Here is a 24,591-nt window from a genome sequence, read left to right on the forward strand (position 1 = left end):
GGTCTCAGGTGTCCCCAGGATCTGGCTGTGTCTCACTGTCGGCCTTCTTCTCTGGCGAGGTGTACAAGAAGTTACAGCAGATATAAAGTGGGAAGATCAGGAGTCTGCTGTCCAAGTTCATGACGACCTGCTCCTGGTAAAGCAAACACAGTGACAAGTGCACAGCAAGAGGTGCCATTAGAGGGAAGGACCCTGACAAATCACACCACACTGATACTCAGTCACTCTATCATTTCAATTACTGTGTATTAAAAAAAACTCAAAACAGAATAATGGAATAATTTTGGGTTGGAAGGGACCTTCAAGACCATCCAGTCCCAACCCCCTGCATGGACAGGGACACCTCCCACCAGCCCAGGTTGCTCCAAGCCCCATCCAACCTGCCCTTCAACACTCCCAGGGATGGGGCAGCCACAGCCTCCCTGGGCAACGTGTTCCAGTGTCTCCCCACCCTTACACTCCAGAATTTCCTCATGTCCAACTTCAACCTCTCCTCTTCAGGTTTAAATCCATTCCCCCATCCCATCCCTCCCTGCCCTTGTCCCAGGTCCCTCCCCAGCTTTCCTGGAGCCCCTTCAGGCACTGGAAGGTGCTCTAAGGTCTCCCTGGAGCCTTCTCTTCTCCAGGCTGAACACCCCAACTCTCTCAGCCTGTCTCCAGAGCAGAGCTGCTCCAGCCCTCCCATCATCTCTATGGCTCCTCTGGACTTGCCCCAGGAGCTCCATGTCCTTCTTATGTTGGGGGCTCCAGAACTGGACTCAGGCCTGTTTGCGGGGGGGGGGTTCTCACCAGAGCAGAGTAGAGGGGCAGAATCCCCTCCCTGGCCCTGCTGGTCACATTGGTGACAGCCCAGGACATGGTTGGTTTCCAGACTCCAGTGCAAACTGGTGGCTCATGTTGAGCTTCTTGTCCAGCAAAATAATCAATCCACTTTCACCTTAAGCAGATGTTTTATTACAGTAACACTGATAAGATATTCTTAAAGTGTTTATAACCTTTTCACCCAGTGCTGCCAACCCTTCTGCATCACAGATAACAGAAGCCCAACGAATGACTGAACTAGCTCTGCCTTCAGGCACACTGGAGGGAAAGGAAGGCTCTTCTGCCACTACCAGGAGAGTTAACCAGCCAGGCAAGACTTTCAAGCAAGTTACAGTTGGTTGGTAGGAATTCCTCAGTTTCATTCCAGGAATTGGTTTTGGGGTAGCAAAATTGCCATTTGATCCTACAAGAAGGCTGGCATTAACCAGGACAAGTTTTCTGTGTGCTCACCATCTGCCCATCACTGCTGATTAGGATTTAAGAAACCTGATGATCAACTCTTCCACGTTCCTTACTAATTTCTGCTGCCACAGATGGGTGGAAATGGGCATGTTCTCTTATGAAAGCTCCACTGCTCTCTGAGGCTTTTCTTTATTTTTTTAACAGAGTGATAAATACCACCCTTGAACAACATGCAGCTGCTCTTTTAACTCTTCAGCTTACAACACAGGAAATCTTCAAACAAACTCCAAATTTGCCTCTAAATAAGCAGGAATCTGATGGCCACACAATTCAGAGGCCTGGAAACTGCACTAGCACTGAGTGATTCAGCAGCACCACGGGAACTCAATTCACCATTATCAACACTAATGAAATCCACTCCATCCTACCCTAGTTACACTTCACAATTTAGCTTCACCTTTTGCCGCCCGTAAAAGGAAAGCTTGAAATTCCACGTAAGGAACAAGACCAACTCCTCTTCAAAAGCACCACTGTCTTCTGTTCTGGTTTGGTGGATTTTTTGGTAGCAGTAGGGAAGGGCCACAGGAGTGGCTCTGGTAAGAAGCTGAGAAGCTCCCCCTGCCCCAAAACCCAGCCAAAGATCCATTACAGGGACAACAGATGTGCCTCAGCAATTAACATACGAAAGAGCGGCTCTAACACCCAGCAGAGAGGCACTTGGGGGGAGAAGAGCTGTGCAGGAGGAGGAGAGCAGTGCTGGTGGTTGGTGAGGAATGAGAGGAAAAAGGTGCCTAAGCAAAAGTTTCCCTGCAGCCCATGGTGAGATGGCAGCTGTGCCCCTGCACTCACGGAGGAACGTGGTGGAACATTCCCTGAAGGCACCCGAAGGGCTGAACTTGGCCAGTGGGCTTGGGTTTTGTGCCCAGAGGATTTGCTGCCTGTGGATTCTGATTGCACAGCTGTGGGAGCCCCCGGGCCAGGTGAGGTGCCTGTTCCCCAAGCCCCTGTGACTCTGCGGGCAGCGCTGGAGCAGCTCCAGGCCTGGTGGGAAGGGCTCATGGAGGCTGGTGGAGGATCTGCGAAGGGAGGGACCCCGTGGGGAAGCAGGGCAGGACTGTCAGGTATCCTTCCTCCTGAGGAGGAAGGAGCAGCAGGAACCACCAGCCCGTGAACTGACTCTAAACCCCATCCCCATCCCCCTGTGCCACTGGGGGGAAGGAGGGAGAGAAACTGGGAACAAAGGGATTTGGGTGGGAAGAAGGGAGGGGTGGGGCAACGTGTGTGAGCCCTGCTCTGACAAGGTCTGTGTCCTGTGTGTGATTACTGTGAAATTAAATTATTACTTCCCCTCCTGTTTTGTTTTTGTTTTTAAATTGAAACTAGAAACAAATTTACTGTAACACAAGATGAAAGTGTAAAACGTGGGGGAAGAACAGGTTAAGTATCTCTATACAAAACCAATCTCGATGATGGCAGGGATACGGGAAAGGCAGGGCAGCTCCAGGGGAGAGGGTCGTGGCTCCTCCCAGCACCCAATGCAGGTGGATTCTGGAGCACTTGGGAAACTGAAGGAACCAGCAGCAGCCCTGGCAGGGAGAAAGGAGCAGGAAGGGCTCTCCTGGCTGTGATAGATTGTGACAGGGAGTGGGCAGGAATACTGACCCTTCCAGCCTTTCAGGGTCCTAAGCACCCTCTCTCTCTTGTGTCCAACACTGTGCCAGGTCTCCCAAACCATAACCACTCCTCATGCCTTTGACTCCACAGTTCAAGTTCAACAGCTCAAAAACATCCACAGACATACCTGGTCCTTCTCAAGGGTTAGGATCTGATATCCTGTTGTTCTGCTGCAAATTATTTTCCCACTGCTGTCAAAAGAGGCCAGGCGTAACCTAGGGACAGGACAACAGGGACATTATGTGAATTTTCCAGCACAAAGAGTTTCTCACAGGAAGACAGAAAAAGTTTTTCAAATGTAACTAACTTGGTGGCAATAAAATGTAATGCGAGCACAGATGGAAAAACTAAGTTAAGGTGAAACATTTCAGCACATGGCACAGGTAAAGCAAACACATCTCCTTGGCTACTGGTTAGAATTGTTGGAAGGGACCTTAAACATCATCAGGTTCCAACCCCCCTGCTATAAAAGCAGGCACACCTCCCACCAGACCAGGCTGCACAAACCTCATCCACCCTGCCCTTGAACACCTCCACAGAGGGGGCTTCCACATCCTCCCTGGGCAACCTATTCCAGTGCCTTCCTACACTCATGGTGAAGAATTCCAGTTTAAAACCATTAGCCCATGTCCTATCACTACCATCTCTTGTCCCAAGTCCCACCTCAGATTTCCTGGAGCCCCTTCAGGCACTGCAAGGTGCTCTAAAGTCTCCCTGGAGCCTTCCCTTCTCCAGGCTGAACACCCCAACTCTCCCAGCCTGTCTCCAGAGCAGAGCTGCTCAAGCCCTTGGGTCATCTCCGTGGCTCTTCTCTGGACCCTCTCCAACAGCTCCATGTCTCTCCTGTGCTGAGGGCTCCACAGCTGTACACAGCATCACCTCCCTGACCGTGCTGAACACACTTCTTTTGATGCAGCCCAGGACACAATTGCCCCTCTGGGCTCCAGCACTCACTGGTGGCTCATGTCCACCTTCTCATCTCCTCCAACCCCCAAGTCCTTTTCCTCAGGGCTGCTCTCCAGCCATTCTTCCCCAGGCCTGTATTGTTTCTGGGGTTGTGCTGACCCAGGTGCAGGCAGGACCTTGCACTTGGCCTTGTTGAACTTCAGAGGCTGGGGTAGGCCCACCTCTCCCAGCCTGTCCAGGTCCCTCTGGATGGATCCCTTCCCTCTAGGGCAGCAGATACTCCACACAGCTTGGTGTGATCAGCAAACTGGCTGAGGAGACACTCAACCCCACTGTCGATGTCTCCAACAAAAATGCTGAACAGCTCTGGTTCCAGTACAGAGCCCTGGGGAACAAACCTGAAGGCAATGTTTCTCCGAGGCTGCAGACTGACCGACCCACAGCAGGGCTGATTCAGCGTGTTCCGCTTGAAAATGATGTAACGATTTGTGTAAGTAACAAGAAGGTCAAAGCCAAAGTTGAACCCAGTCCATCGCCAGCAGTACTGGAGATAAGCATAAAAAAAAAAACAAAACCACCCAAACAAACCAGTCTGAGTATTCATGACAAGAGAAAAGGTAAGTGCTACTTCTCCAACAAATCAGATTTGGGAACGGGATTCTCAGCTGCAGGGGTGTTGGGCGGATTGAAGGGTTCTTGCCAACACCTCTGTGAAACATAAGACACCCTTGGTAGGAAAGCTCTCCCTTGAGCAGTCAGCCCTTGCAGACAGATGACACAAGCTCAGGACTAGCTGCCTTCCAAACATAGACAGCTGCATTCAGCACAAGTGGATCTAAAGTACTTCTGCATTTCTGGTAACTGGTGCAGTATTTCCGCACAGCTGTTCACCACCCTCATGCTCAAAGCACTCCTTGGAGTACAAGATCCTCTTCCTCACTTCAGTGGGGAAAAAAGTCATGCTTTGTGTTTCTTCACAAGACCTGTTACCTAAAGACACACACAGCTGTATGGAACACACGGGGGTTCCAGCTGTGGCTGTTACATTTGATCTAGAAAGCTTCCTTTTCCAGTTAAAAAGACATCAGTGATCATAGAATCCTGGAAGGGTTTGGGTTGGAAAGGACCTTAAAGATCATCAGGTTCCAGCCTCTCTGCATGGGCAGGGACACCTCCCAGAAGCCCAGGTTGCTCCAAGCCCCATCCAACCTGCCCTTCAACACTGCCAGGTATGAGGCAGTCACGACCTCCCTGGGCAACCTGTTCCAGCACCTTCCTACCCACATGGTGAAGAATTTCTTCCTGATGTCTCACCTAAATCTCCTGTCTTTCAGCTTAAATCAGGGCTATATTTTAATTTAATGTGTTTAACAAGTCTCAAAAGTCATGGCTACTTGCCTTCCTTTCACCCACTACAAGTTTTTCCAAACATGGGCTTGCTTGCAGCTCAAGAGCACAATTAAAACACTAATTCCTTATTCATCACACAGACAGCAAGCATTTGCATCTGTCTAGGGAAAGCAGAATAATTTCCTTGACATGCCATCTCCACTACATCTTTTTGATGCAGTTTGACAATTAAGACCCATATGTTTTGAAAATACCTAACATGTCTGAGACATGTCAGCTCTGCACAGACTGAGCCACATGCCACACTTACATCACCATCCTTTGCAAGCTTTCGACCACACCTCATGCTGTTTGCTTCCAGTTCCTCTTTATTTATTTCTTGAGGCCTACAAAAAAAAAGAAAGTGGATCTTTAAGGATGCTGAAATGGCTTTGAGTGGTATTTCAATGTGGGAAAGATGAACAGACAGAGTAAACTGGTCTGACCACACAAGTGACCCTGCTTTGAGCAGAGGCTAGACTAGATGACCTCCCAGAATCCCTTTCAACACTAATTATCCCATGAATATCCAGCCGCTCCACAAAACTGCAACATAGGCTGGGACACCTCAGGTAGGTAGGACTTCCATAGAAGAACTTTTCCAGGTAAGAAAATAATGGCTGTCACAATGACAGACATTCTCCAATCCTCCTTAAAAAAAGCCTAAGTCATTTTTTAAAGCAGTATTCCTGACTTCTAGGCAGAAATAAATGTGTGACTACTGAGGAGCAGCTGCAGGACCCTGCAGCTGATGAGGAAGCACTCACAGAAACGCTGGGGAAGGTTTCTCAAGCAGCTGGTTATGCAACTCCTCTAAAAAAAGTTCACCCACAGCGACTACCAAGTGCCAGAAGCCTCTTGTTGCTGTCATCCTACACCAACTCAAACTTGGTTCACCTCACAGCTTCCACTGGTGCTTCAACATGGAGAAAATCTTGCAGAGACAGCACAAGTCAAATCAGTCTCAATTCTCCAAAGGTATGTTACTCACTTCATTTGAGACACGATTACATCATTAACCAAATAAGCAACCAGAAAGTCTTCAAGCTACACTGAGGACAAACGCTTGAAGTGAGTATTATAAATCTTAATGAAAGGCAACCCCCTCCCCCACGCAAGTTAAATTATAAACCTGCAATATCAAATGACTTCAAGCTATAGAAGTGATAAGAAATGCAGCATCTGTTATCTTCCTGTCGTGTACACAACACAAGAACTTGCAGCTATTGCTCAAACAAACTCAGTCTGTGGTCCTTCCCCTCCAGTTTCTATAAAAACCAATCCTAGAAGATTAAGTATTTTATGAATAAGTTAAGCAAATGATCTGATCATGTTAAACAAATTCACTCAAGAACCTCCTGTGTGCTTTTTCCACACCTTCCAGCTGAACTGGTTAGGTACCTGACCTAAATTCAGTAATGGTGATAAAAGATTGATTTCTGCTTAATTAATGACAAATTTCACAAACACTAGTACATAATGTGCAGACATTAGTGCTCCCCCCTCTCAATTCCTTGAGCAGCCTCAGAAGATGCAAAACCTCCAGCTTTAACCACTGACCCACACACTCAGTGAACAGTCTAGTTATTCTGTTTCATTCTTCAACACTGCCAAAGAGACTCAGAGACTATTAAGAGCAGAAACTGTTCCAGCTATGGACTTGGAAGATCTGCCACAGAACAAGTGTTTAATTAAAAAAACAAGAAGTTATCCACTTGAGCACAAGAAAGCCTTGAGCAGCTACAGTTCAAAGCCACAAACTCCAGTATTACGCTAAAAAAATCTCAAATTCTGAGGAGTGAATAAAATGTTTAGTCCTTTGAAATGCAAACGACATGGAGCAGATGAGGAACACTCTCTTCTCCTCTCTAAAGTTATCCAAAGAGCAAACCATGTCACACATTTCAAAGCAGTATCATTTCCATCTTGGCAGTCCTAGAATAAGCAGCTGCAATTATGGTGCCAGGTGGGACATGAAAATAGAGCCTTGCTTCAGCTCGCTGCGAGTCCAACCTCACTTTGTGTTCAGCTTACTATGTTTCTACCCCTGTGTCTAAGGGAAAAAAAAGATGTGAAGACACTGATACAGGCAGGAAATGAGAGAGGAAGGGCAGAGGATCTGGATAAAAGGATGACCCTGTAAAACCTTAATTATTTTCTTTCAGCAACAAGTCTGTGGAGCGTGCAAAAGATTTGTTTTGATTTAAAGGAACAGTTGCAGAGACATGAGCCACAGGCATCTCACTGCAGGGTGACACTGCTGGGTGGCATTGCAGCTCGCCAGCAGAAGACAGAGAAATGATCTCAGGACTTCACATAACATTTGTCTCAGAGACTGCATGCCAGGGCTAGTGCCACAACATCTGAGCTGCAGGTCACCCCAGGGAAGCTCTCACTCTGCGCACACGTGTGCCCCCAGAGAGCACCCTGCTCATTACTGGCTATTAAGCAAACAGCAGCCTTGATGCCACCTTGAATCATTTATAAACTACTCCGGTCAGAAGATAGGATGTATAGAGAAGAAACAGCACAACTCACCCCTTCCTACCTCTGCCATTAATGAAAGGCCTTGGCAATGAGCACCAGAATAGGACATTGGGGCAAACTGATTCTTATTGCTAAGTACAACTTTCTCTGCCCAAAATTTCCACTTCTAGCTGTCTTAAAAATAAATAATAAATTCCATATGGCCTAAAACTAGACAAGCAAGAAAAATGTGGAAAAAATACTCTGCTTATTCCAAGAGTCACTGAAATCATCAGTGCTGCAGCTGAACAGGGAAGTTGTTCTCTTTAAAAGCTGGTAAGAGATCCATCCTCTGCATGTCAAGTTTTGTATGAGAGCTTACTTTTGCCAGAACATTTCACTGACAATTAAAATACTCTCCCTGCATTGCAGTGAGCTACCAGGAGACACAACCCAGCCAATCCATGGTCTTTTCTTGGGTCAGAAGGTTGGTGAGCACATCAACACTCAGTTGCATGTGAACTGGGGTTCCCAAACGAGCTAGAAGGTAAAAACAATGCACAAGCCTCTACTCTTAGATACATCCAATGAGAGCATTCCAAGAAAAGCCTTTCCAAAAAACATGAATAGGACCAGAAACAAGCTATGGCCACCCAAAACATTCATCTTGAGGAGCTGAAATGGTGAGATTCACAAAGATGTACTTTGTGTTTTCTAAAGCACTGCTATTGACAGTGAGAACCATTTAAAGATCTGAACTATTCTTAAGACCAGAGTTTTGGGGATTTTTTACACTGTTACATGTTAACACTAAAAGGAATTCAGTATTTCCCATGCAATGCACGATTAAGCCATGGAAGCCACTGTCATGAGCTGTTGGGGCTAAACCATAGAATGGTTTGAGTTGGGAGGGACCTTTAAAGATCATCCAGTCCCAACTGGACAGGGACACCTCCCACCAGCCCAGGCTGCTCCAAGCCCCATCCAACCTGCCCTTCAACACTTCCAGGGATGGGGCAGCCACAGCTTCCCTGGGCAACCTGGGCCAGGGTCTCACCACCCTCACAGCCAAGAATTTCCTCCTCATGTCCAGTCTAAGTCTCCCTTCCTCCAGTTTTAACCCATTACCCCTTGACCTCTTGCTACTAGCCCTCATAAAAAGCCCCTCTCCAGATTTCCTGGAGCCCCTTCAGGCGCTGGAAGCTGCTCTAAGGTCTCCCTGGAGCCTTCTCTTCTCTAGGCTGAACACCCCAACTCTCCCAGCCTGTCTCCAGAGCAGAGCTGCTCCAGCCCCCTGATCATCTCCATGGCCTCCTTTGGACTCCTTCCAGGAGCAACATGTCCTTCTTAAATTGGAGGCTCCAGAATTGGACACAGTTCTCCAGGTAAGGCAAGTAAAGCATAAGCTGTTCTAAAATAGAACTGTACATATTTAGGAGCAAGTCTCTGCTGGTGATTGGTCATTCAGTAACAATCCAGCCAAAACCTCCAGCTGGAAAATCCTTCACTAGCACAGCAAGAGAACACTCACTCTCCATGTTAAAGGAAGAGGGGAGGTTTGTAGCTCTGTACTGCTGAATGCTGCCACAGCCTGCATGGCCTTTGGTTCAAATCAGGACAGCAGCTCTCCTGCTTTTCAGGCTGCAATTAGTAAGTGAAGCCTGCCAATGCAGCTGAGCAGGCTCCTCCCCAGCATGGCAAAGGCTGGGCTAGAAGAGCTGATGGAAGGAAATAAAGAAGTTGGCTTAATGGTTCTCGATAGATGACAAACATTTTCCAGCTTCCTGAGTGGCATTTGTTCTCCAGAAAGCACACAAAGAACCAGAAGACAAAGGCAGGAACAACTCCCCTGGCTGCACTTTGCTGTAATTTCAGTATTTAGAAAGAGATCACAGGAGATGGCTCAGTGCAACGTGGCAAAAAGCAAGCAGAGGGAAGGGAAGCCGCTTGTGATCCCACACACAGGGGTAATACATCCAGTCAAGAAGCCTTGCTGCCCGAGGCACCACTGCTGACAGCCCTGCTTAGACACAGCCTGAGGAAACCCAACCAGCATCACCCACCCTGGCAGCCTTCAGGCTGCTGCACCCAGCACAGCCACATGCAGACCTTGAAAGGGGACAGCAACACCTGCATGTTGGGAGCTGCCATGGAAGGGCAGAGAACGCCAACAGTGGTCTAGGAAGGGGGAAAAGATAGGGTATAAAATAGGAGGATTATGGAGAGAAGAGGGATGCACTGCCTGGGAAAAGCTGGAGGTGCTGGCAGCAGAGAGAGCTGCCAAACCAGCACTGGGTGGGTGAGAGGCGGTGAAATCAGAAGGGAATGAGGCAACCAGGTCCCAGGGTGTCAAGCCCTGCTGGGTGCTGGGCCTGTGCTGGCTGCCAGGGAGGCTGGGATGGGAGAGGCAGGAACAAAGGTTAGCCTGGAGTTGTCCCCGCACAAACAAAAAAACGACAAATTGCCATCTGCACCAATAGCTGGTTACACACACCACAACCTCTTGCCCACCTTGCCCAGGGAGGAGGGAAGCAGGGCAGAAAAGGCTGCTTCTCTGCTTCTCCATCTGCACCACTTTTCCTCAAGTCATCTTTAAATGGAAGGCTAGTAAGTTACTCTTTCAAAGCCTCACCACATATGTCAAGGAGAAGCAATAAGCAATATAAAAAAAACCAAACCAGAACATCCCTCCCCAAGCATTTCCCTCGGGATAGGAGATCAGTCTGCCCAAGGGAACAGACAGCTCCACAGAGAGCAACAGAGTTTAAATCCACTGAATTATGCCTCCCCCCCTCTTCTTAATGCAAACTCCAAGTTAATTGTGTCAGAATTTATATGAGAGGAAGGTTTCTAATTTAAGAAAGCAAAAAAGGAAAGCCTGTAATATACCTACCCAATATCATTGTCTTGTTCTGCTCTGAGCATGGCAAACCACTGCTGTTTGTAAACAGAGGACAGCCATTCTAAAATTAAAAAAAAATAAATAAGCTTGGTGTTTTCTTTGGAGCTGAGAATGGGGACGTTCATAAACATTTGAAATAGAGAAATAAAATTACATTGATATAATAAAGTTACACTTATTAACTGGATGGCCTGTGCAAACCCAACACCTGCTAAGAAACTTGTGTTGCTCATCTCCAGGCCTCACCCACAGAGGAAGCAAAGCAGTACAGATAAAAATCAACACCAGCACTAAGTCAGGACTACATCCATCTTCTCAAGCACTCCCAATTGCCCCAAGTGATGCAACTCAACACATGTTCTCAGCGTGCAAAGCTCTGATAAGCCAAGGAGCTTGTTCACAAACTCTTGGGAGAAAGTGAATCCCCCCCAGAATTCTACACAAGTTAAACAAAAAGAAAACAGAATCAAAGGATAAAGGAAATGGTGACTTATCACAGATATGGGAAAAAGAAACAGAAATTGTCCCCTACCAGGAATAAACATAAATCATGTTTTCTTCTGAGAACACCATAAAGATTTTATCAGCTGTATTAAATTAACAGTTGCAACCAAGAGATAAAAAGAACAAAACCTAATAGCTTGTAAGTCAGTTACACCAAAGGGATCACAGGCACCCAAAAGCACAGTATGTAAATTCTTCTGAGTCAAGGTAACAAACAGGGGCAAGTATGCAAGGTCATGAGCAAGAAGAAACTGGGATGAGAAAAACAGTGGGAAGCATTGTTGCCAGGAACACAAAGCAGGTAGCTGATGGGTATGAAGCGAGAGCACAGAGCTGAGATTGCCTTAAATATTCCAGAAGCAAAAATTAAAGCTCTGCTGACTCTGGAGTTAAGATTCAGACCGAAAAGGGAACTAATCAAAGTAAAACAAAGTATAACAGTGAACTGAGGGAAGCTACACAGTTAAGGAACAGAAAATGGATGTGCTGGAAGGAAAAAAAAATAAAAATAGAATCAAGAGAGAGCATCATTATTCTTGTATATGTACTTATCTATTTCATATGTTGTATTTCAAATATAGTTCACCTGTCAATTAATAATTAAAATACTGCTTAGGAGATATTTAGAAGTTCCCAAGTGAAACAGAACAATGAACACTTGTCTTACACATATTTTGAGCTTCCGCCTCTTATATCTTCTCTACACAAACAAGAAGAGACTGACTCTGTTGTGAACTAACACAGTGTCTCAGCTTTCTCCTGCATGTCCTACACACATAGAGGGTATAAAAAAACATAGTAAATAATTACACCATTTCTTTCAACTATTCAATGTGATTTCCTTCTTTACCTCAAGAACAATTTCATCTGAAATAATCAAAAGGGCTTAACTATACTGCAATATAAACTCCCCAGCAACTTCCACCTTTGCAGGCTCTGTTGGGCACACACAATCACCTCCAGTGCTGGGTGTTGGCAGCCAAGAACCTGCTCCAAGTGCCCCACCAACACTTCTCCAAGTCTCCTTTTAATTGATGAGCTAAAGTTTCTGATCTTAACACAGCTTTTGGCTACAAGCTGCAATCAACAGACTACAAGGGCTGGCAAGGATTAAACTCTTAAGAGCACTTCAGGTCTTTGCATTCTGCACCTCTTCCCTCCCCACTCTCCTAGTTCTCTTGGAATCCAAACCTTGGTCGGTTTTTTTCAATCAATACTCAGCAGCAGAGTGTAAACATCAGGTACTTTTCCAGCACTAATGACACACTTCTTGTCACCACCTTTCCCACTGAGTGACCAAGCCTACTTCAGCATTTATCACAGCTCACAAACTGCTTAAGTCCAAAGAGTAAACATGGAGCTCTCCAACACTCCATGAACCATGAGAAAATTACACATTCTTTTTCAAAAAGCAGAAGCAAATCAGCTTCAAAGTTACAACTTAAGGAACCTTCCTCTGACCTCCACAGATAGGCTTTTGGGTTTGAGCTTAGACACAATCTTTCACTGAAGGACACTAAAAAAAGGCTGCCCAAAGTTCTAGTAAGTGATACCAACAGCAACATCAAGAGGAGGAAATCAAGTGCAGTACTGGCAAATTTCTGGTTTGCAACATCTTATTCACATGCTGACAAAGCCACTGCACAAGGAAATAACCCAGTTTTCCTGTGTCATCATGAAATTAACGATATAAAGGGCAATGCACCTATTTTTTTCAATCAAAAGGGCAATTCACCCAAAAAAATGTTATTACAGAATGAAGATGCCTTAGCACTTTGATTATACTCTGTACCAGGAAGATGGATTCTATTGACTTTATACATCACTTAAGCACAAAAACCCCCAGATATCGAAGATCAGATCTATTCTTCTGGGATTTTTATGTGTAATTTAGCGTTTTACCACCTGCTGGAGGTCAAACCCTGCCCCATCTACCGACAGAATCGAGCAGAACACTCCCCAGGAGGCAGCCGGACTGTCGGTAGGACAGTGCCTCCCCCTGCTGTTGGAACACCACTTCCAACCTTGGGAGCATGGGATGATCGTGTTCCTTTGGATTGTACTTTGCCAGAACTATCACAGAAGACACTCTCCTCTGTATCTGCTAAGGAATTGATTTAAACCAGGACAGGGAGTAGAGAAAGCAGAAGTAGTTGCTATCTTTCACACAAGACACTAAAAGATTTCTTGCAAGGTAAGGCATCTGTCCCACCCCCCCAACCACAGTCATCATCCAGCTTCTGACATTTCAAAGTGGGAGCAAGAGGTGCTCAAAGTCACCCAGACATTCTGCAAAGGGCACCTAAACCATTATTTCTGGCAGAGTCAGGATACAGCTGCACAAGATAGACAAGCTGAGTAAAGTGATGCCCACTAATTCATCCTAATGGTAAAGAAAGTGTTTGAAAAGCCATTGAGCAATTTGCTTAGGCCAACAGGCTTCAAGAGAAACATCCTGCCCAGTCTGTCTTGGGAAGGGCTTTTCACTAGAGAGGGCAGTGATAGGACAAGGGGTAGGAAGATGCTGGAACAGGTTGCCCAGGGGTGTCCCTTTCCCCAAAGTGTTCAAGGCAAGGTTGGATGAGGTTTGTGCAGCCTGGGCAGGTGGGAGACGTCCCTGCTCATGGCAGGGGGGTTGGAACCTGCTGATCTTTTAGGGTCTCTTCTAACCTTCACCATTCTATGATTCTAGGATTATATCCTCACTCTGTGGACATCTATGGTGGCATGAAGGAAAAAAACAATATGAGATGAAGAAAGTAATTTTCATTTTAGAGGAAGATAGCAGTGCCATGCAAAGACAGGCTGAGTATTAGGCGTGGCAAGAGACCAAACTGACCCCCACGGCTGCAAGTATGGACAGAAGACAGGAACATACATACCAAGAAGTTACAAAGAATGATGAGCAGCTCAAGAAAAGCAGTCTTAACTGACATGTGGCAATTACACCTTTCAACAGACATCACAGACACTCAGATGAATGGATGGTTACATTTCAGATAGATACCCAAAAAATAAAATTGAAGTTATGTACAGAAGAGCAAGGGAAAAACTACCAGAGAAAGTGCAAAATGCAGTGCTAGGGTTCAATTATGATAAGGGAACACTGAACAGAGTGAAATCTGGAGCAAGGATCCCAGGAGCCAAATTCCAAGAGCACAAGAAGTCCAAACACTGCCACAAGGAGCACAGCTAACTCTGGGGAAGGAGAAAAAGGCAAATGAAAAAAAAAGCAAAAAAAAAAGAAAGAAAAAGGAGGGGCAGGTTTATCACATGATAAAAGATATGAATGATAGTGGAGAGACATTTTCAACTGATAACCCAACTTGATAACTCATTTCCAGTCTTAATCCTTTAGCAGCATCCAGGTTTACAGAGTCTCCAAACAATGAACAAAAAGCTTAGCTGTGAACGTAGACTTCAGCAGCAAGATGATATCTGTTTTTTATATATAATTTTTCAGTGATAATGTAATATTAATAACAGCAATCTGTAACAACATGAGACAGCATTTCAACTTAGGGGCTCTAAAAAGCAGCAGGACCTGGAATGAGGATGTACTTGATACAAGTCAAAATGCAAATAAAATCACAAAAGCAGAATATTTAAAGATCTTATCCGCCCCAAAAACCATCTAAAAATCTGTGGTAAATATCACTTGTCTTTGAAGATGGGAGAAGAGCTCAGAGCACCTTATGCTTTTGGTTTTCATGTTCAGGTAATATTCCAAATACTGTCCAAAAATACCCAGGTCTTTTTAGAATGTTAATGACTAGAAACAGTTGAGTGTCAGCAAGTTTTGCTCTCAGAAAAAAGACTTCTTGCATGTCTGGGGCTCTGGGGTCCCTTAAGCACTGATAATGTATTGATTATAGAGTACTTTGACGAACGGAGTGACCCACCTACCTGTGTGCCTTTTAAGACTTACGTATGTCAATTTAATATTCAACTTCTGCTGAATCTTCAGCCACAAATCAACCATTGGAGATAAATCCAGTAAATGCACCCAGATCTTCCCAATCACTCCAGGGTAGGAGGCTGGGAAAGGCTAGACATGAGCTGCTGATGTGCAACTGCAGCCCAGAAAGCCAATCACATCCTGGGCTGCATCTAGTACAAGTGTGGCCAGCAGGCTGAGAGAGGTGATTCTGCCCCTCTACCCTGCCCTGGTGAGACCCCACCTGGAGAACTGGGTCCAGTTCTGGAGAACTCAAAACAAGAGGGATATGGACCTGTTGGAGCATGTTCAGAGGAGGGCAATGAGAATGATCTAAGGGCTGGAGCACCTCTCTTATGGAGACAGACTGAGGGAGTTGGGGTTGCTCAGCCTGGAGAAGAGAAGACCCCAGGGAGACCTTATAGTGACCTTCCAACAGCTGAAAAAGGCCTATAAGTAGGCTGGGGAAGAGCTGTTCACAGGACATGTAACAATAGGACAAGAGATTAAGGTTTCAAGCTAGAAAAGGATAGATTTAGGTTGGACATTAAGGAAAAGTTATTTATTATAAGAGTGCTGAAGCAATGGAAAGGGTTGCCTAGAGAGGTGGTGGAGGCCCCATCCCTGGAGACATTCAAGATCAGGCTTGAAAGGGCTCTGAGCAAAGTGGCCTAGCTGGAGATGTCCCTGCTTCTTGTAGGGGGTTTGGTCTAGCTAACCTTTATAACTCACTTCCAACCCAAGACATTCTATGATTCTAACTTGCGTCACTCACCTGAGGGTATGAGGGAATCTCTCTCAAGAATTCTGGCTGATGCCAAGTCACTGATGATGTACTGCAGCCTCAGGTGTGTGAACACCCCCAGGAACGCGCTCCCCTGCTCCGACTCCAGGAACGCAACGTCCCCCTCCAAATCTGCAAGACAGAGCACCTGTATCACACATGTTTTCCTCAATATTTTCCAGATCCTATTTGTATTTGAGATGGAGTTTTAATTTCTCGAGCAGAAAAAGTTATTACAGACAGGAAAATCACTTTTTGCAGCTAAAATTAAGAAATTACTTCAATTCAAATCCTTTCAGCAGAAATGTTGGACCAAACTTTTCCTCTTTTGAAATACACTGGTGCCTTCTAGTGAGAAGGCAACAAAAGCTCAGCCTGACTGAACAATGGCAAAAGCAACAAAGCAAAAATAGTGACCATGTCTGCTCACTTGAAAACATGTGGACACAATAGTCCAAAAGCCCTGTGCCCACACAGACAGAATCACAGAGTGGTCAGGGTTGGAAGGGACCTCTAGAGATCATCCAGTTCAACCCCCCTGCTAGAGCAGGACCCCCTGGAGCACATCCCACAGGGCTGCATCCAGGGGAGCCTTGAACATCTCCAGAGAAGGGGACTCCACAGCCCTCCTGGGAAGCCTGTTCCAGTGCCTTGTCACCCTCACCATAAAGTTTTCCTTCATGTTCAGATGGAACTTCCCACATTCTAGTTTATGCTCATTGCCTCTCGTCCTGTCCCTGGGCACTGCTGAGCAGAGTCTGGCTCCATCCTCCCTGCACCCACCCTGAGATACTTCCAGACATTGATAAGGCGTCCCCTCAGCCTTCTCTTCTCCAGGCTGAACAATCATAGCTCTCTCAGCCTTTTCTTACAAGGAAGATGCTCCCCAATGATCTTTATTCCCTTTCCCTGGACTCTCTTCATCAGTTCCCTGAAAAAGCTCTCACTGTGGAGAATGTGACGCCAGGGACTGCTGGCAGAGGCAAGCCTTCCTGGAGAAAACAGGATAAAGTTTGGAAGCAGAGGAGAACAATCATACTTGACTTTTAACCCACATCTTCCCTGATCCAAGGCCATGCCAATTTATCCTACCTTTCCTACGCTTGGCAAACCAGGCATCAGCTTCAGTTAAGAGTTGTTTCAAAGACCCATTCCAGGAAGGCACTAGCTGAAGGAACATCCACTGGGTAAAATAAACAACCTCCAGTGAGTCAATTGAAGTTTTCAGACAAGTAATACATGTATGATTAAAGGGACACTTTCATAATACATTCATTCCTACAAAGATTCTTACACTCTATTAAATAGAATCACAGAATTATTGGGAGAAGACCTATGAGAACATCAAGTCCAGCCTATGACCTAACACCACCACATCTCCAGACCATGGCACTAAGTGCCACATCCAGCCTTTCCTTAAACACCTCTAGGGATGGTGACTCCACCATTTCCCTGGGCAGTCCATTCCAGTGTCTGATCAAATACTTTCAATAAATAAAAAAAAAAAGGTTGAAGTTCCCATAGAGTTACAAATCTTCTACTCAGGAGTTCAACTTCCTGAAGCCCCAGCCTCTAAGTACCTTTTTGAGAGCAGTGTACACGTCCATTTCCACCTGCATCACAAACAGGTTAGAAGAGCTAATCAGCTGTTTCATGAGGTTTATGCTGAAAAAAGAATTAAATAAGAGTTCTATCAGACAGCCTAGATAAAAGCAAGAAAGCAAGGTAGGTAACAACCAACCATCATTAGCCTAGAAAGTTATTTGTAGTGAGCTGTATGCTTTGAAAGAAATTGCACTTCATCACTCCATGTTAACTGGAGCCTGAGTACCTGAGTTCTTTGAAGAGTTCAACACTCTGGTGAGTCATCAGGTTGTTCAAGAGCCACTCAAGGCACCTAGATTAAAAGTAAGGAATTAGTACCTTTTTTCTCTTACATATGTCAACATTCCTGCAACAGTTGCTCAAGCTCACAAAGCCTGATTATGCACCTCAGGATTTTGAAATACTGCTTTAACCCGAGACATTAATGTGTAAAAATATGGAAGAAAGTTACTTCAAAAACAGGAAGTTCACCATAAAATTTTCTGTAACTCTTCAAGTTGTATTTAATCTCTCTCAGGGCACAGTGAAACCTACCTTTAAAGTACTATCACTGCCACAAAAAGGTCTGACAACACACAAATTCACAGCAGACTGAAGCAGATGGCTTCAGCATTCTGCTCCCACATGTGTAATTATCCCTCCTAATTAGGATAAAGTTAAGCTTAAGTTCTGAATATTAAAGCAGCTTTGTGATAAAACAGTCAATGATCACAAGTATTATTTCACTCCCATACTGCAAACCAAATATACTGTCTTTACTAATATACTTGAGTAATTAATAGCAATTTTAAAGGTACTTGGTTAGACCAGAAACTTGAAACCAAAACAGGACAAGCAGAGCTCCAACCAGGTAGCTTTAAAAAAAAAAAAAGTTAGAAATTAACTTAGGCATTATTTTAGCATTTGTAAATCCACATTTTTAATTAGCAATGTACAAAGCAGCTTGAGGAAAGGAATTCTTACTTTTTCTTCACAGAGTCTAACCCGTACGTCCCCGCTGAATTATAATAACCACACACGGTTTTTTCATTAATGGTTTCCTTCATTGTTTCACCACATTGCTGGATTAAGCCATCCTGTGGGGAGGAAAAAAAAACAACAAACAAAACAACAAAGCCACAAATATTCCAAGTTTTAAATTCCCAAAAGGAAGTGTCAAAGATTGTGCAGTTCAGACAGATTTTCATGCTTGAATTATTACCGCAGTCACACATTCTGCACTGATCTGTACTGCTCTAGCCAGAAAATTCAAACCAACATTCCTCAGAAATACACACTTTTCTTAAGGATACACCATGTGCAAGCAAAGCTTAATTAATACCTTCAGGGTAGAACAAATGAGCTGTTAAAACACATTTGAATCTACTTATAGATGTGATGCTCAAAGCAGCACAATGTTACAACTGCATCTTAGTAATAGCATTTTAAAATAAAACCACTGCATTGTGTTTGGGTTTCTTCCCACTTAAGTATGAAAAGATTATTTATTTCTCTGGCTGAAACAGTACACGTGTGTGAGTTTATTATCTGTTCTCTTTATCTGAAAAGAAAGCATAAAAATATTGCATATTTATTACTTACAAGCTGCAGCATGCTGGCTGCTGCTAAAAGTGCAACTACTCGACTGGGTTTTATTAAGACATCGTCTCTGTACAGCGAGCCAAAAGCCACCTGCAGGGCTGGAGAGAGCACAAGTGTCAAACAGAGAGGATTTGCACAGGATCATAGAATGGTGGGGTTGGAAGGGACCTAGGGAGATCATCGAGTCCAACCCCCCTGCCAGAGCAGGATCACCTGGGGCAGGTCAGACAGAAGTATATTCAGGTGGTTCTTGGAAGCCTCCAGAAGGAGACTCCACAACCTCTCTGGGCAGCCTGTCTCAGGGCTCCATCACCCTCACAGGAAAGAAGTTCTTCCTCATGTTAAGGGGGAACTTTCTGTGTTCCAATTTGTGTCCATTGCCCCTTGTCCTGTCACAGGTGCCACTGGCCACTCCAGAAGAGCCTGGACCTTCCCTGACACCCCCCTTCAGATAGACATTTATAGACATTAATAAGGTCCCCTCTCAGTCTTCTCCAGAGTAAACATCCCCAGGTCTCTCAGACTTTCCTCATCAGACAGATGTTCCAGTCCCTTCATCATCCTTGTAGCCTCTGTTGGACTCTCTCCAGTAAATCCCTGTCTCTCTGGAACTGAGGAGCCCAGAATTGGACACAGTTCTCCAGGTGGGGTCTCACCAAGACTGAGAAGAAGAGGAGCAGAACCTCCCTCAACCTGCTGGACACACTCATTTTAATGCACCCCAGGATTCCATAGGCCTTCTTGGCCACCAGACCACATTGCTGTCCCATGGGTAACTCCTTGTCCACCAGGACTCCAAGGTCTTTCTCCAGGGAGCTGCTTCCCAGCAGGTTCAGCTCCGAATCTGTCCTAGTGTCTGGTGTTACTCCTCCCCAGGTGCAGGACTCTACACTTGTTAAAACTCATGAGGTTCCTCTTTTCCCAGCTCTCCAGCCTGTCCAGGTCTCTCTGACCAGCTCCACAGCCTCCCAGTGAACCAGGCACTCCTCCCAGTTTGGTATCACCAGTTGGTATCACCAACTTGCTGAGGACACTCTGTCCTCCCATCCAGGTTGTTTATGAAGATGTTGAACAGGACTGGACCCAGCACTGACCCCTGGGGGCCTCTACTAATCATTTTGAGCATGGATAACTAAAAGAACCCTTCAAGATAACCAAAGCCCTCAAGTGCACACTCTGCACAATCTATTTGCTCTGGATAAAGAGCTAATATTTACTAGCCCTTGTGTACACAAACAGAAGACACAGAACATGGCATTAACCAATAAAATACAGCCCTTTGTACTGTTTAAACAAAAGATTCATCTTAAACACTCACCAAGTCATGCCATGGGGCAAACATGGAGAGCCGTAAAAGAAGTTAAAGTTAAAAGAAGTTAAACCTCATGATCCTCTCTGCAACCCATCACTAGCATCATGTTGACATATGATGATCATGTCACAAGTTTCTCTGCATTTCTTCTGAAGGACACTTGGTCTTCACCCTGTGCTGCTTGGAAATATTTTGCCAACTCCCATGGGTCCTCAGGGAGCAGCTTTTCCAGAGCAGACAGATCAAGGTGGGATGCACACTCTACAAAGATAAGGTGGGTCTCTAGAGCCCCGATGGAAACAACAGGACAGGTGGGAGCTTTTCAGCTGCGCTTCCAAACTCAGAGGTACAAAACTGACTTCAACTCTACAGGTGACCCAAGTGAAGCTCAAAACTGAATGAGCACAGAACTTGTTCAAGTTTCTCATTTACTTGTTTCAAAACTATTAAATATAAATAGTTGTTTTCTGTCAGGTTTAACTTCACCTCTACCTTCAGAGTTCACATTACAATAAAAGGTTTCCACTTACCTTCTACATCAATATTTTGGTCAGGAATCTCCAACTCTATGACATTCATGCTAGATTCTTTCCAAGATCCACTGAACATACTGGAAAAGTAGCCTGACTACATGAGGGAAGCGAGAAAAAGAAATTAAGTAAGAGATTTGGCTCAAATTAGAGCTGACAAAAGCAGCACAAGGAACAAAAATTGTTAATATTTACCCTTATGCAAAACAAAATGAATTAAGGGAAGTTTTAACAAGCTACAACATCCTGCCATACTTGAGAAAGGACTAATTGTAGCTGCTCTATTGCTGAAAGTGAGAATGTGTTCAGAGGATTTGGACTACATGACTGTAATCAAAGTAAAGAGCTTTAAAGGGCCAGAAAAGCCACATAAGCTCTTTTCCTATAAACCACAGCATCAATGGGGATATAATTAGCCCAAGAATCAAGTCTTTAATGTTACTTGCAGACAACAAATCCTGCAGGCATTAGGGAATGCCAGTTTGGGTGTTGGGAAGAAAACAAAAAGGCATGCAAGACATACAAATTAAGGTACAAAGTTGTAGTCTCATACCAAGGACACATACACATACACCATTTATGTAAATATACCTTTTATTATAAAGTGTAAGGCATATAAAACTAGAATTTGATAGGTTTCCATCCAAATGAAGTGAAATAAACTGCTCTACTAGGATTCCTGATTTTCCTTCTCAGCAGCAGAAGTGCCCATTATGAGATGCTATCACTCACTGAAGTTTACCTGAGAGATCAAGAAAATAAAGTCTATTTGTACAGTCCCATGTTCCCTGACCTCTTAACTCAGCATTTCAACTCAGGGCAGCAAACAACATAAAATCCAACTTTGATTTATGTAAATATTTCTACAGCTCCAGCATATCCCCAAGCCATGATGACATACAACAAACCAGTCTCAGAACCCAGGCCTTATTCCTCTGACCAATCCTCACAAGGCTACCTCAGCTTTGCCATGTAGATCAACTTCTGAATTTCATGAGAATGTATCTTTCTAGTAAAGAGCAATCAGAATAAGGAAATCCTCCATTTCTCAATCTACCATCCCCAGGTAGAGCAGCAGCTTTCTGGTATGTATCAAACTAAATGCAGTAACTTGAGACACTAGGGAAAAGAAACAGCCAGAGTGAAACAGTCTGCTCAGCAAGGCAGGGGAGGAGCCACCATTTCATTAAGTTATTTTTAACTTCCAAAAATCTTTTACCTACAGTAACACAATTCCAGTTATAGAGCATGAACTGAAACAGAAACCTGACTTATGAGAACAGTTAACCACAAAACTTCAGCTCCCATCTCACCTGTCCAAGGCCTCTATAGGAAAAAAACACCATTTTCAAACTCTGTTCAAAAGCAATTCAATATTCACTGTTAGTCATCAACCCACACTAAGTTTTAGGGAAGAACTTGAGATGAAGCAACAACAGAACCACATGATGATTAAAAATATCATTGTCAACAACAGCCAACCCAGCTGCACCATGTCAGTCTGACTGTCCCATCCTCCTTGTTCATGAAGAGTCAAAAGTGAGCAGGCAGGGGAGGCTGTGCCTGCCAGCTGTCCCACTCAAATACATCTCTCCAGAGATGGCTGCTTAGTCCTGGGCTATGCACAAATCCCAGGGTTGGAAGAAACCTCTAGAGATCATCAAGTCCAACCCCCCACTAAAGCAGGATCCCCTGGAGCACATCCCACAGGGTTGCATCCAGGGGAGTCTTGAATATCTCCAGAGAAGGGGACTCCAAACCCCCCTGGGCAGCCTGTCCCAGGGCTCTGTCACCCTCACAGTCAAGAAGTTCCTCCTCATATTCCAATGGCACTTCCCATGTTCCAGCCTGTGCCCATTGCCTCTCGTCCTGTCCCTGGGCACTGCTGAGCAGAGTCTGGCTCCATCCTCCTGCACGCACCCTGAGATACTTCCAGGCATTGATCAGGTCTCCCCTCAGCCTTCTCTTCTCCAGGCTGAACAGTCCCAGCTCTCTCAGCCTCTCCTCATCAAGGGAGATGCTCCAGTCCCCCAGTCATCTTTGCTTCCCTCCCCTGGACTCTCTCCAGCAGCTCCCTGTCTCTCTTGAACTGGGGAGCCCAGAACTGATCCCAGTTCTCCAAATGGAGCCTCACTAGAACAGAGCAGAAGGGCAGGATGACCTCTTTCAACATGCTGGCCACACTCTTCCTCATGCATCCCAGGTCTTCTTAGCCACAAGGGCCCATTGCTGGCTCATGGGTCATTTACTGTCTGCCAGGACTCCTAGATCCTTCTCCTGTGACTTTCCTGCCCTCATTTTACATTCTTTAAAAGGCTGTAATGCATGTAAAAACCTTTTTCCTGCAACAACAAACTAAATCAAGAACTGACTTCTACCATCAGTTGCTACACCAGAGCACTCAACCTCACAGTGACACCTTCACCTTGCAACACATGAACCCACTTTGTCTTTGGCTACAGCTGACAAAGAAGTGTGCACATACACAGGTTTAGTACTAATTACTCTTCTTGCTTCAAACAAATTGCTTCCAAAGTTAGACCTGCACTTTAAAGTTAAGGGCACAACTGAATCAGACATTGCAAGACAAAGCTAGGGTTCCTCCCCACTTCTGTCACCAGAAAAGTAATCAAGAGAACAGACAGCAAAGACAACAGCACCTTTTCACTCCGAAAACAATAACAGAGAGAATTTCACCTTAATAGAAGCCTGAAAATAAAATGCTTGTAGAAACAGCACCTTTTTTTGTAGGTACACACCAAGATGTTTCCCTTTTTAGAGCTTCTGTGCAGACCTTGCTCAAGTATAGCAAGGAAGCAACAAGGACCTCCATCCCAGGATGAAGGCTACATAACAGAAACCCAGCTCCAGCATTTTCACTTCAGGTTCAAGTCCCAGTGAAGAGTAAAATTAAACTTGGTTAGCACTGGCTTTACAGTTCCATTCTGGAAGTGCTCTCTTTGCTCTGCAAGAATATTAACATTGCAGGAGGCTCTCTGCTATTTGTTTAGCACACAGGACCAGGTTCTCAGAACACCAAAAGACAATTCTCAGGACTGTTTTCACAAAGGATGCACCAGGGTTAAGATGAACAAATGAGAAAAATCAGAAGACAGAGCTGAAGAAACCTTTCCAACACGAGGCTATAGCCAAGCTTTCTAACATTACTCTCTAAAACACAAGTTGTTTAACCGCCTGCATCCACAGAAAGAGTGGTAAGTCCAAAATATGACAAAAAAAACCCTCAAGTTATGTTAACATTTACCAGATAGTCTCTTATTAAAAATACAGTTATTATTGAGAGTAAGAAGCCACTTACCTGACACAAATATATCTTATGCAAGTTCCACTCCTCTCCCAGAGCACAAATTTTGATATCACTGTTCTCGCCATTCAAAAACAGAGTCTGGTAAATATACTTAGAGGTGCTTTTCAATTTTTTCCTATACAAAACGTAAACAGAAACACACCCTTTGAGTTTTATTGTGACAGAAGCGACACAAAGTGTAAAGGTGTTGCCCCCTCTGTAAAGGACTGACCAGCCCCCCCGTGACTTTCCCCCTCATTCACTGGGGCTTTGCAAAGCAGAGCAGAAACGAACCCCTGCTCCAAACCCGCAGGCCCATCCTCCCGCCACAGCCTCCCCTCCATCTCCTTCCTGCCCCTCCGGGCCCCGGGCCCGGCCCTCGGGGGTCCCAAACCCCGACCCCTCGGGCCCTTCTCCCCGCCCCACCCCCCGGGACCCCCGGAGCGGAGCCGCCCGGACCTGCGGGGGGT

At 45.1% G+C, this 24,591-nt stretch overlaps 1 protein-coding gene across 1 annotated transcript; it reads right to left on the reverse strand.

Moving 5' to 3' along the window:
- Positions 1-4: 4 nt before the first annotated feature.
- GMCL1 (germ cell-less, spermatogenesis associated 1) lies at positions 5-24,440 on the reverse strand. The gene is made up of 14 exons (XM_009999349.1): positions 24,433-24,440; positions 24,134-24,257; positions 20,815-20,911; positions 18,973-19,070; positions 18,355-18,467; positions 17,618-17,683; positions 17,367-17,451; positions 16,879-16,969; positions 15,778-15,918; positions 10,553-10,622; positions 5,465-5,540; positions 4,203-4,348; positions 3,026-3,113; positions 5-133 (listed from the first exon to the last, which is right to left on the reverse strand). Exons 1-14 carry the CDS (start codon positions 24,438-24,440, stop codon positions 5-7), a joined length of 1,332 nt encoding a protein of 443 aa, XP_009997651.1.
- Between the last annotated feature and the right edge of the window lie 151 nt (positions 24,441-24,591).

This window comes from Chaetura pelagica, unplaced genomic scaffold (genome assembly GCF_000747805.2).
Source record: "Chaetura pelagica isolate M959 unplaced genomic scaffold, ChaPel_1.0 scaffold526, whole genome shotgun sequence".
NCBI classification, from domain to species: Eukaryota; Metazoa; Chordata; class Aves; order Apodiformes; family Apodidae; genus Chaetura; species Chaetura pelagica.